At 36.1% G+C, this 14,016-nt stretch overlaps 1 protein-coding gene across 16 annotated transcripts in view; it reads left to right on the forward strand.

Annotated features, from left to right (window-relative positions):
• Positions 1-14,016, forward strand: part of TENM3 (teneurin transmembrane protein 3) — a 699,726-nt gene that overhangs the window by 554,902 nt on the left and 130,808 nt on the right. For all 16 annotated transcript variants that reach the window (XM_072406090.1, XM_072406089.1, XM_072406092.1 and 13 more), the window contains 2 exons: positions 2,669-2,791; positions 6,560-6,774. In XM_072406090.1, coding sequence (XP_072262191.1) covers positions 2,669-2,791; positions 6,560-6,774 — 338 coding nt within the window. The remainder of the gene's footprint in view (positions 1-2,668; positions 2,792-6,559; positions 6,775-14,016) is intronic.

Raw genomic sequence — 14,016 nt, forward strand, 5'->3', positions numbered from 1 at the left:
AGTAGTTATTTAAAGGATTTCCTGAAAACCTGAAAATTATTTCAAGGGGTTCCCCCATGTTAAAAGGGTCATGAAACACTGCTCCACAATGTGTGATGCATTTTTTAAACACAGCACATGCAATTAGGTCAGCATATGTCTGTTAGTGGCATATGTTCCCTACAGTATACCAATTGTATATTGACCATGAATATGGTTTGCATTTAAACTGATTAGGTTGTGTTCAAGGTGATTTTATAATTGACATCTCTTTTAAATTTTACTGTGGGGTAATTGCCACCTTACATATATGGAAATACCAATAGGCTACACCATGGGGCAGAGGTCCCCCAACCCCTGGTCTGCGGCCCACCAGCGGGGCGCACCGGCCAGACATTGCAGGCTCAGGGAGGAGGGCAAGTTGTGTCTCTGAACACAACCCTTCCACTCTCCCATTACACGGCTCAGGCCTGCGATGGAAGAGTGGGTGGGTTCCGGCTTCATGACATCACTCTGGGGGAAGTTTCCTCCCCTTTTAGCGACACACAGCTACCCACGCATGCTAAAAGTTGGGGACCAAAGCCATAGGGGATCAGTGAGATCTGTTTCAAACATCCTGATAGCACATTTAGGATCTTCCGATCACCAGTTAAGGGTAAATACAGTATGGTGATAAAAGCACTGATTTTACCGTTAAACAACAATTTAATAGTAATAATAAAATTAATTATTACATAAAAATAGTGACCTTTTATCTGAATATATCTCCCTGAATTGATTGGTTCTGTAATGTACTTTAATAAAACAACCAATATAGGATGGCAGCCAGTTTTTCTGAAGGACAAAAATTACATCTTCTTCTGTGTATGTGTAAATTGTCATGTCTAAAAACAATAATTTCTCTATTTCATAAAACTTATCATTCAAAACATTTATTTTGTAGACACAAGAAAGAAATAACAAGAGGCTAAGTAGTAAGGGGAAGTCCAAATGGGCTCTAGCATGTTTGGAAATGTCAAATTGCAGGCATAGTAGAAATGTACATGGTGCTGACATAAATTTAATAGAATTTAGGGAAGTAGCATTTACAGTGTCGTTTGTGGCTCAAGCCTTCCCTTCCTTAAACCCTGATTGACCTGCCACCCATACACCTAGAGTACCTTTCCAGTAGTACCCATTATAATGCACCCACATCGGTCAAAGAAGTTTACTTCCTTTGGTTAATGCATGATCAAAGCTGTGCTCTAGAGAGAAAACCAAGATAAACATAGGAAGAATATACAATGCATTAAATTCAGTTTAGAAAATAGACCCAAATGCTACAACGCTGGAGCACTGACCACTTCAAGAATTAGTAATTAAAATATAGCGTTGTTTCCAAAGTAAATAAACAGCATTTTCTTTGCTTTAGTATGTTCCTCACTTTTTTTTCTGTCTATTTATATAATAGATGAAAATTGCACCCTGTGCTATGTTGGCATTTCCCTAGCTTCATAATGTAATGTGAGTTGTTTATTTTGAATCCATTTAAACCTGCACACACATGCCTCTGTTGCCTTCATGGGCAGCTGCGTGTTTAAAAAATAGAGGAATTCTCCAGATAACTCAATGAGCTAGCACGCCTGATTACAGCGGCCTACACTTTATCAAGGTATGACAGATACAGATGGACATACTAAAGCCCCAAATAGCCCAATACGTTCCAACAAACAGCACATACACACAGCAGGAAACTCAAAACAAAAGCTAATTTATGGAAAAATATGTGTTCCTAATCAAAGCCTGGCTCTGCTGGGAACTATATAACACACTGTAATCCTTACATGCAGATGCTTTCATCTTACATTACCAATTTGGTATCTTTCCAAACACTCTCATCTTACCTTATTGCCCTGTGCCAGCCTGTTCAGAGCTTGAGTCCCCACTCCTACACTGTACAGTTCACCGGGGAGCCTTCAGGCATGGATCACAAGAAGCACAAAGGACTCGCTGACCTGCTTGGAAAGTTAATTTCTACAACTAAAAATGATATACTGGCTTTGAAAAAAGTGTAATTAAGCATTAAGCAGATTGACACCTTTCTTAATTTATCGTGCGTTAACAATAACAAAAGTCAGGTCACATATTTGTATGAGTTTAAATGTGAAATATCTGATACACTAAAAAAATCTTGACACGATGATGACAGGTAATGTTTTATTATTGTAATTAAAATTCTAAATCTAGACCTTGAGGGCCACAAGCAGAGCTGGATGTTCAAATTAATAAGGTAATGAGGTAATTTCATACTTTACTGCTGTCTGTTACAGAAATACTAAAAATATGAGCAAATCCCAGCCCTCAAGGTTTGCTGTTAGACGCCCATGAGCTAATTCATAGCTGAGACAGAAGCGAAATGAATATGCTGTATACGTGCTTCCAGTTGGTGACTTTCAGATTTTGTCATCACCAGTGAGATCCATAACTCTTGCTCAGAGATAAAGAGATACAATATTGTATATACCAATATAACACATTTCTTTCTAGAGAATCTAGATTAGAATAGATTAAAGTGACTAGAGACAGTGCAGCTGTTGTTTTATATTAGATGATCATTTTCATAGTTTATATTCTGTACCGTTCTGTTTGATTACCAGCCCTCATTATCCTAAACAGAAATTCTTTAACATAGCTTATTTCTCTCTGTCAGCCATGCATCTCTTTGGCCTCAACTGGCAGCTACAGCAGACAGAAAATGACACTTTTGAGAATGGAAAAGTTAATTCAGACGTGGTGCCAACACATACTGTAAATGTGCCCTCCAGTGACAGCGGTAAGCCGTATATTTTTTATGTATGATTTTCTGTACTTTTGTGTGACTTATTCCATGTCTTCTATCGCTATTATTATTTTCATGTTTGAATATATTATAATAGAATACCCAATTAGCTTTCGTGCAGAAACATAGAATGTAAAGTCCATTAGTGGACTGATACTAGTAATGAGAGTACACAAGTGAATCAATAACTCCATATAGTCCATTTTACCATGAACATCTCCATTTAAGTAGCTTTTTAGTAATATTAATTATAAAGGCAATGGTGATATATATACATAAATGTATGTGGAAGAAGAATTCTTGCCTTTAACTTCTTACGCTGTAATTAATGCTGCAGATTGATTATTCTGTTAGTTTTTTTTAACAGTCTAAGGTTTTAAGTTTATCCCAACCTTGGAGTCAGCAAAGCACTGTGGGAAAATAAATCTACTTAATAAAATTTATCACAAAGATGTAAGCTTTGTGGCTCCATTAGGTAAAATAAGTTCAAGAAAAATGTAGAGTACAAATGTGAATGACATCTCATCAAAATTTCAATTTTTTAATTAAATAAATTAGCCAAAATAAAATATACAAATGAACTGTACACCTCTAGCAACGCCACATATCCCAGGTTGATGTTACCAGTATAGAGAAATAGTTTAAAACTGCTTTTAGTTGAATAGAGTTCCAAAATAACATGTGAATATTTCAGAATAAGGAAAGAAAAGCTCACCTGCTAATGTTTTTTTTTTATTCTGGTGTGCTTTCTGTAGGCTGTGAATGGAGGATATGGTATCGGCAACAACAAAAAAGTATTCCAAGATTGTCAGATATTGTCCTATTGCAACAACAGCTACTTTAAAAAAAAAAAATGAAAAACTTATTAGACTGGAAGAATTCCTTTGTATGAGTCACATGACATAATGGCACCACCATAAACCTATAAATAGATAATTTTATCTATCCAAACCTAGCTGCCTATGTGGCCCATTTGCTGCTTATTTTATACTTTTATGTGTTTGTTCTGAAGCTATTTCCTTTTTCTTGACGGCATTTACTTTTATAGCTGCGATTGTTAGCGAGCACCCACTGAGTTCAGAACTTTGAGCATTGTTAGAGCTGGGCAGCTTGAATGCCAGGTTTTTCTTGCTCCCTGTGCTCTAAGATGCTTCAATCACCAATTAAATTTCTGCTTTGTGTGATCCTGTTCACCTATGTGTCCATGGTGTGGAGTCCCTACTTAGGACAATGAAAAAAAAAGAAAGAAAACAAAGAGGAATTAATAATAGTGTCACTGGGATTACTTTAGCCTATCTTTGCAGCAGAGGCTAAGCTAGGGAAATAGGTTAAAATATTTACAGTTTATATTGTTAGTGGCTTTTTCTTTTCCTCACTGATTTCTAACTAGTTATCTAACATCTACAGACAAACTGAGGTTTACAAAATGGCTAAATCGAAGAGTTCCAACAATAAAAGGCAAACAAACTGCACTCTAACATCCTTTCTGTGGACCGGACTGGAGAGGATATACTTTCATCAGTGAAGTGAATCAGCAAACCTGGAATGGATTCTTTCAAAGTCATTTGCTATTTGCTAGCAAATGATTTCAATCCTGGACCAGATCTATTCCAGATTTGCTGTGTCACCCAGCTTCACTGATGAAAGTCTATTCTCTCCAGCCTTGGAGAGCTTTAATAAATCAGACCCTATGTGTCTAACCAGCTCTTATCCTAAATCATTACACTGTACCCTTAATTTACCCTTAATTAGCCTTTTTTCAATTTGCTGTGGCTACAGTATATTCCCCGAGTGTGAGGGGTTAACTTTCTTTTATTGCTATCTGCAAAGAGCAGGTAGACTTGATATAATATTCTATCACTTAAGTGAATATTGATTCATTTCCTTTTACCAGAAGGTTTCTTGTTTCATGCAGGTTGCTGCATATGACAGAACCTCAGCTGTGTAAAGTTATGTTGGGTGATTATTTGCACACAAACATGTAATGTGTTACCTTAAGCCATTTCACAGTGCTCACGTTAGGTTCAAGGTTATGGGTGATAGCATGCTATTGATTCTCTTTATATATATTTCACCTTGGTGTGTGACTTGCTGATTAGTGAACTGTGGGCAAGCATCAACTTATGCTCTGAACAAATCTTGAACTGAGTAAATGCCATTAATAGTTTCATTTGCACATTAGCTATTCCAGTACCTGGACAAATTATTCTGTATTAATGTGTCATATGTGTCACTGTTTAAGTGAGTGATGATAGCTCACATTCTGCTACATCCAATAATTAAATCACCTGGCGAGGATGCGACTTGCTTTAGAGTATGACACTGGAATTGTAAGTAGCACAAATTATGACGTTCACCTCCTACAAATAGAGACACATTCTTCTTTAGGAAATTTGAAAATAAGGTCAAGAAATACAAAATCCATTTAATAATGACACGTCACTGCTTTTCTAGGATGATCATAATATTGTACAAAAAAATGGTCCCAGCAGCACAAGATAAAGCAGATCTGGGTCCTGATCACTAAATTCTCAAAAAAATTGTAACATGTTAATGTCATTTAAAATATATCCATTGTGCAATGTGCATCTCGGCACAAATAAAACAAACACTGATTAAATGTGTGCATCCAATTACATACTCAGCAGTGCAAGATAAGTTTCCTCGGCCTGAATTGAACAAAATATTCAGGAACATGCAACATAAAAGAAGTACCCATATACCCCAACCCTTATCCTATCTGTGCTTGCAGGACAAAACTCAGGTAGATATAGGTAGATATGATTTGGCATCTACATATTGTATGTCATCCCACAAAAATAAAGATAAATCGATTCCAGATAACGCTAAAGCATCACTAAATCTAAGAACAAACAGTTTATGTATCGCAGTTTACTAGTCCTAATATGTGGGGGCTGCATTCATTTTCATTTTTCATTTGAAGGAAGTATAGAAAATACATGTTGGTTTTGCTAGAAATGCAGAGTTACTGTCACTTCCTGTAAACTAAATGCAAAAATGTTTTTTCTTTCTTACTAATCTTATCGTTCTCCTTGAAATACAGATATACAAAGACATGTTTGCCGTCCATCATGGGTGACAACAATGGCTCCCTCTTTAGATACTCTGGAGGAGTAAGCATAAGTCACCCAGGGACAGGAAAAAAGGAAACTAATACATCCACCTCATCTATAGACTGGTAAACTGCAGTATATTACATTTGTATTTAGAGGTTTAGGTACCCAGAACATGCTCATGTTCTCAAAATTAAACATAGAAATGTCCTAAATAATAAAATAGAGCATTAGAACACATTTAGATATAATGTCACCCTATATTTATTCACAGCTAATGCCAAGTTTACTACCTGGTTCAAGCTGTGAACAAAGCACTTCTAAAAGGACCATTTAGAAAATATCAGTATAAAAATTAAACTCAGGACCAGAGTACTGCAAGAGAAGAATACCGCCCACTGAAATGACTGAAGTGAACAATCATAGAATCCTTATAGGTAGAAAAATCATCATCAAATTAAAAAGCTTTTTTAAAGTCATATTAGCCCCAACTTTGAATACATACTAAAAGTATCGAAACTTTAACGTCTTTATTACACTCTTCAGTTCCTTGCTGAATTAATAAATTGTTTCGTTCAAAATGGCAGTAAATGAAAAAGTGTACAATGGTATAAATTATTGATACATTCATATACATGAAAGTTAACCTAAATCTGTAACTAACTTTCCTTTTTTTTTTTGTTCTTAGTGAAACCTGGTCTTCTTGGTCAAGAAAACAATACCGTTGACTGGGGAGAGCTGGACGTTGGCCGAAGAGCAGTGCAAGAAATTCCTCCAGGTGTATTTTGGAGGTCACAGCTTTCCATCGATCAACCACAGTTTCTTAAGTTTAATATCACCCTACAGAAGGATGCACTCATAGGTGTCTATGGCAGGAAAGGATTACCCCCATCACATACTCAGGTAATTCAAAAATAACTCATTATTTCCCTTTTAACCTTGCTGCTTGCATTTCCTTGGACAAAGGGAGTGTGGGAGCATGCATATTTTACTGAAGTTAGTCTTTGGCTTGAATCTAGAATCAAGATCACCCTTTTCTTTAGGTTGGAAATATGTGCTGTGCAATTAAAACAAATATGCTATCAAAGATCTAGTGCTTCAGTGGAGCCTTTTGTGTTCTCATTACAACTGCTCTAGTGGAACGGTATTGAGGACAATGTCCCAGTATACAACTACTAAGAGAATTATGCACTTGAGTACATACTGAATAGCAACTGCAGCTGTTCAATTTGTTGGTCAGTTTACAGCATGACGTATTTATGATCCTTGTTACAAGCATGCCTCTGGGATTTCAACAATAAAATATCTTTCACCTTATCTAATCTTTCCCTTCCCATTTTACCTTCTTCATATATCTTCTCTATTTTTGATATATGAGAACTCATACTTTCCATAAGCCTCTTCAAACTTTTCCTTCTGCCTAATGTATATCACAAGCTATGTCTTTTTTCAATTGTTGTGTAAACTAACCAATTTTCTTCAAACTTTTCCTTCTGCCTAATGTGTATCACAAGCTAGGTTGCATCTGTCGTGTTAGGAAATGTCAAATGCATTGCTATCAGTTGTGTGCCAGCAGAGGGACAGTTGAGAGACCAGTCATTCTAATTATAATAAACGATGTATGTATATATATATATATATATATATATATATACAGAGAGAGAGAGAGAGAGAGAGAGAGAGAGAGAGAGAGAGGGAGAGAGAGAGATTGTTTATTTAGCAACATAATGCAGCACTGTAAATTAAATAGAGGTTGCAAATGACAGACAGATAAAAACAATGACACAGGTGAAGGAGAGGACCCTGCCCAAAAAATCTTATAATTCTAAAGAAGGAAAAAAGAAGGGAAACATAGGCACATAGTTCATACTGCATACCAAATAGAAAATCAAAGATTGAAAACCAAAGATACCACCCCTTTTTTTAAAAAAAAAATCCTTATTTACAAATGAAGAGAAATAAATTGCTAACTCTGTAAATTGAGCTGAGCCACCTGTTTACATGTCAAGTTTGCAAAGTTTTCAGATTTGCATTATGTTTGCCTTATGGTGACAGGAACATTTCTCAGCTAAGCCTAGCTGCTTTTGTAATGCACACCAGCTCATGATTGGAAATACAAAATTCTGTATTGTAAACATATGTCATCTGTGACTAGATTTACAAAATTTTTCTTTTTACAAATACACATTCCTATGCCCTGAAATCCAATATCTGCAGTTTCCCTGGAGAAGCAGCTCCCATGTGCCCAGGTTTTCTCATTTTTCATCTAGCAACATTTAATTCACTGTTAATCAAATGTGTGCTTTCTTACAGCTACATGTGACACAGTGGTGTAAATAAGTAAAATCTGCAATATTTTAGTCAGATGAGTGTTACAGCGGTTATTCTAATTTAATATAGAGTCAGTGAAATGTTTGAGTAAAATATATGCAACTTGTGTGTCCCAACATTGTCTTCCATTGTCATGAACATCATAAGAATCGTTTTATTTTTACTAAATACTATACAGATATAACAAATTAAAATATTGTGAATTTTATTTGAAAAAATTAAAATGTGTATGGGTTATACGTTTCCATGGGTTCACCACAGCACTCAGTAACCTTTACAACAGAGCTTATTATTAGTGGTTTAAATAAACTTTGCACTAACAAGCAAAGCAACAAATCTGTCTGCTTCTTTCTTTTTGTTGCTGAAGTCACTGAGCCTAACAATGGAATCTTAGGAAAGCTCCAGGCCTGAATATTAAGAGAATACACTCTAGCACTGTGCAAGAGTGCATTTTCGCAGGGTTTGGGGTCCTAAAGATTCCCAGGATCCCATGAGAAGCCCCATGGAGGTCACCCCAGCCTGGATAATAAAGTAGGAGCCTAGAAGTAATAAAAGTATTTTTTTTTTCAATTTCCTTTCAAACTATTTTTGTTTTATTGCTGTCCAACTGCAGTCATTATTATTAAGCAGTTTATTGTTATTATTATTTTTGCCCCAGGAGGCCATTTAATGGTCAGTTGAGGTTGGGTACATAGGGGCCCAATTATTGAATGGTGAACAGACTTTTAACCAGAATATTTGGGTTATTTATACAAAAACATTGGCAGTTTTTTTGTCTGCCTTATTCATCACAAGTTGTGACCAGCTGAAAACATCAGCATTTTTTTTATCAAGATCCACCACTTTTAGATCATCTCCATTTTCAGTATTAGGTTAGTGATTGCCATATTTAGATGTGAGCCTTTTGCCTTCTTCAAAAAAAATTATAATAAGACAGTATGAAAGATTCATGTTTGAATTGGACATTTTGGTAGTTTGATAGACATTGTAATATTACTGATGTTTCAGAATCTGGATAACAGCATGTTGTTTCCCAAATTCTGCTTACTGAGTTGTCACTTTGCAGATCTGGCAGATCTATGATATTAGCAACTATTAGGAGATTTTTTTTCTGTGACAGCAATACTGAATAGCAAATCAAAATAAATACATGACAGCTGATTATATGCGTGCGTCAGGGAAAGATATTTTGAAAATTGTACCTGTTCTTGTTTCCTAGCATTGTCGTCTGTCACCAGTCCCTGTGCCATTTTACTGTTAAATTATAGTAATGCTTTTGTCTGACAGCTAGATCAGAAGATAGAGTATAGGGCTGATAGATAAAAGTTCCAAAAATTGATAAACCTTTGAAAGGAAATATGAATGTCATCAATGTGCCTATAAAATACATGGTTTTGGGTTTAGGTAGTCGTACATACTTAGGTAGTCTAAAAATAGAGCCAGCAGCCATTGTCATCCTAGCACAGTATGTATGTTATGACTACAGAACACCCCCTCCTCATCATTATTATAGGTGGGAAGAATTCATTAGTCCTAGCTGCCTTGCTGAAGATAATAAGAAATGAATTGCATTAGAGAACAAACAAGAGATGTATAACGGTTAGGTTACATATACATAATGGCATTCCTTTTTGTTTAGAAGTTTTGTATACATAGTTTATATATTTTAAATATTTTAATATCTTTATTTTACAGATAAACAATTGATAATGAAAGCACGCCTGACACATATAATAAAAAATGTAAAATAATAAAATGTAATAATAGAAAACAAAGCAGTAACTTTTCCCATACGACTGTCTCTGTCCAAACGCTTTAAGAGCATGGTAAGAGATAAAACGGGCAAATCATGGTTCTAATTCAATTGGCAAGAACATAGCAGATTCACACCTATCTGCAGGCATTGCAGCATACCAGTTAACACATGCATCTGTGTAAATGAACCCTCGTGTTGTGCACAGCTCCTGTGGATTTATAAGGGACCCTGAATGTAGACCACAGAGTATTTAGTAGACGAGAAACACCTCGCTAAATAGTAGTTCTGTGACACATTTCATTTCTACTAATCAAAATGCATTTTCATTTATGTGGAAAATACACCATTATGGATAGGCTCTAAAGGTTAAGCTTGCAACCTTGTAAAGAAGAACTTAGAGCTCCATCTGCTTGCTAGAAATAGTAAACATGAAATATTTATATGACATATTTATTATTTACCTGATATTTTATTAATTCAAATCTAAAACCTTTACTTAAAATGTTTCCTTTTTTGTATAATTGTTTGGTGGTTATTAGTCCAGAGTTGGTCAAGTGACTAGGCCACATATATTCTTAGGTTGTGCATTCATTCATTATCTCATACCATTGATAACAACCTTTTAATTTGTGAAATGTGCTCTCAAACCTTGATCTTGCCTCCCATGTGACAATGTTGCTTTAAATATCATTAATAGGAAGAAAAGGCCTAATTTTGTGGTTTCCTGGCTTGGGTCACAGCAGAAAGCCTTTTGGCTTTGTAAAGAAATGCAAGTGAATATTCTAGCTTGACAATAGCTTTCTTGCTTGTTTAGAGAAATTGCATATACATCAGATGGGAATAATTGACACTGGTTGTCCAGAGCAAGCCAATCAATGCTAGACTGCAAGTCTTTTGTGACACTTGCTAAAATGCCAGTTTCATTGCAACACAAGGATCAATATGCTTATTTAAAGAGACGATTGAAAATAACAAAGGAGTTTAATGGCTTAGAGCAAAATTAAATGAAGAACATTCATCCTTTATAATCAGTGAAAGTAATGAATTTGTTTCATATAGAAAAGAAAAGTTTTACGTGAGATGAGTAAATGTGATCTTTTCCTCAAAATACTGTTTACTTGTCTCAAAAACCACCAATTTACTGAAAATTGCTGACAAAGTGTTCATCCTTTTCCTCATTCCATAGCGTAGCAATTACATAGCAAACAATTAATTGCGTTTTGATGCAAATATATGTGTGTATGTGTGCGGGCTGCGAAATGACTAAAACTAAGAAGTCCCCTGTGTATGAAGTAGGCTGATGATTGCACACATTTGTTCTGTTGCCCGAGTACACCCGGACTGTGTGGGAGCTTTATTTCCAAAACATTTATAAGTGTTGAAAGAATGAGATAGTTGTGGTGGGAATTTATCAGAGCACTAAAAGTGGAATAGATAAATATAGATCATATTAATTCTCTTGAGATAAAATGTTTCAGGGCATCAACATATGGCGGATTCAGAGAAACAGCAGATTTTAGAAACAATATCTAAAAACAGTATACATGTGCAGTTACAAGGCGCACTAAAGTAGCAAGCTCTGTTTCAATGCTATAAGCACCAAGGACAACTTTTGAAACAATAAAGACTTTTCTATTGACAATGATTTTCACCATGGAATTGAAATCCTACACAGAATGTAAAGATAAATAATAAGGCATTCTATCAAAAAGCCAGGAAATCGAAGGATCCCTCAAGCACATATTTTAACAACTCTATTATAAGCTCATTTTTCTTAAGTTTTAAGTGTTTCATTTTGATGTGTTTTTGAAATGAGCAGATGTCCTGCTCACAAAGACTAAGCCTTTTCAAGTGCAAATTAAGGGAAAAAAGGAACACCAAGCCCCGTGGTGATCCATTACTGACATTGATTTCAAAAACACATCTTATGATTTGTGCCAATATAAAAGCTGCACTTTTGCTGAATCATATGGGTAAACACTTGACCTGTTTTGTACAGTGTCTTGTTGTAAGCACCTTTGGGTTTGTCACTTGATGTCAAAATGGCAGCGCCAGGCTTAATGGAGCATTAGTGCGGTCTTGATTTTTTTCCCAGCCACAGACTTTTGTCTCGAAAACTCAGCCTAAATGGATCGAGCCCCAGGTCCCCTTCTCCTTTTAATTCTCTGCTAAGATCTGGTGGAATAGATTGAAGGTTTCTGTGTAGTTCATTTGACACAATACGCAGATGTATTACAACACAGAAAGTCAGCTATGGAAACCACCTGGCATATAAACTCAATAGTACATTATTGCTGTAGATGGTGATCCTTAAAGTTAATGGTTAGTGACTTTGTGCTGTGAAGCCTGCACATTACCTGACAAGTATTGTAAGAAAAGAGAAAAAAGGTTTCCCTTTCTCATCCATCAGGAATATGACTATAATGTGTATTTGCCTCATTGGTCCGTTATGCAGACATAAAATGTCTCACTGCAGTTAACCCTCCTAACTGCCGCAGAGGCCTGAATGTTGTTGCTTCCAGCAGGCTCTTGGAGACCATTCAAACTATGAACGTGTTAGCCAGAAGGAGATCTTATTATTAGCTTCGAAAAAGGACAAAAATTGTTTGCATGCAGAGCCAGGCCACTGTTTCCTGGCAGTATGAAATTACGTAGGGGTAATAGCCACAGTAGTCCAGATGGAGTACATTTTGCTAAATTTCTTAATAACTTAAAAATTATTCAGAATGCTGTGCATTATATTGGACAGAGGTCTAATGGTGCATCAGTACTTGTTGACCTCTTTTTTGTAAGGAACAATTATTGGTCTGATTTAAACATTAGTTTTGTTCTAGATTATATCCTCAACTAGCAGGAAAAGTGGTAGTCTGTAAATGACTCTTAATTCTATACCAATGTTTTGCTGACCTTGCATTTGGTAGTCCTAGTCTAAAGCTCCATACACACCTTCAGTTATAGTTGTTGGAATTTACTATTGTTATCTATCCAATGACTGTAAAATGAACAGAACTGCTCTGTTGTATGAAGGACAAGCAGGAAGCCACTCAACCATGTCTTCCCTTTTCCTAAACAATACGTGGGGGGCTTTGGGGGGCACACTTAACCCTTGGGGGCATTAGGAAGTGTAAACTACCCTCACCAGTCTTCACAGTTTCCCTGCATTAGTTTAAGTAAAGAGGAATTTTCCAATAACACCTTTTCTGCATACTGAGTTCAAATGTTGTCATCATTTTAAAATAAGATTGCTTCCTTGTGTTATCATTCCTTTTTTGAACATTATTTACCAAAAAGAGAATGGGTAACGATCAAATAAATAAGCATGTAGAAGAGAACAATTGACAAAACATTAAGCAATATCAGAGGCCTAGCAAAAAAAAAATCCACAGATCACACATGCCAGAAGACTGAAGATGTAAAAAAAAACAGTGTTACGTGGGCTGCAGTTCCTCCTCCTGTCCCAAAATCTTTCAGGGCAAATGCCACTCATCTCCCTTGGGCCAGCTTTGTGCTTATAACGAGCTAGGGATGAATGGGAAGGCTCCAGTCAACAATAGTATACCACTCTAATCCCCTATATTATATACCACGTCAGTCAATTCTGGAGACATGGGGTCTCTGGGTACACATTAGAGCATAAAGTAAACTAATACTGATATCCTGAAGAGGCAAAAAGCTGCAAGTACGAAAAGGTACCCATCCTCACGCCACATGCACCCTATTCCCTCAAAGGGACTATATTTCTAAATACAACATTCTGGGAGAACTGCAGCTTATGCACTTGATTTACACTTTGAAATATTCTCCCTTTGATTCTAGAACCTATTTTACTGTATTTTCATTTTAAAGAAAAGTAGATAAAAGTGAGAAGGGAAGGAGGTAGAAAGGGTGAGGTAGGTCAGAAGAAATAGCTAGGATGGGAGGGGGGGGAGAAAGGAAGGTAATAGTGGTGAATAGAACGGGTTAATGTAGGGGAATACATGAAAGACCTTCTGTATCACTTTTGTTAAAAGCAGATTAGGCCTGTCCTATGAGAGGCCTCTACCCTGGTAACCATGCTG

Source organism: Pyxicephalus adspersus, chromosome 3 (genome assembly GCF_032062135.1).
Source record: "Pyxicephalus adspersus chromosome 3, UCB_Pads_2.0, whole genome shotgun sequence".
NCBI lineage: Eukaryota > Metazoa > Chordata > Amphibia > Anura > Pyxicephalidae > Pyxicephalus > Pyxicephalus adspersus.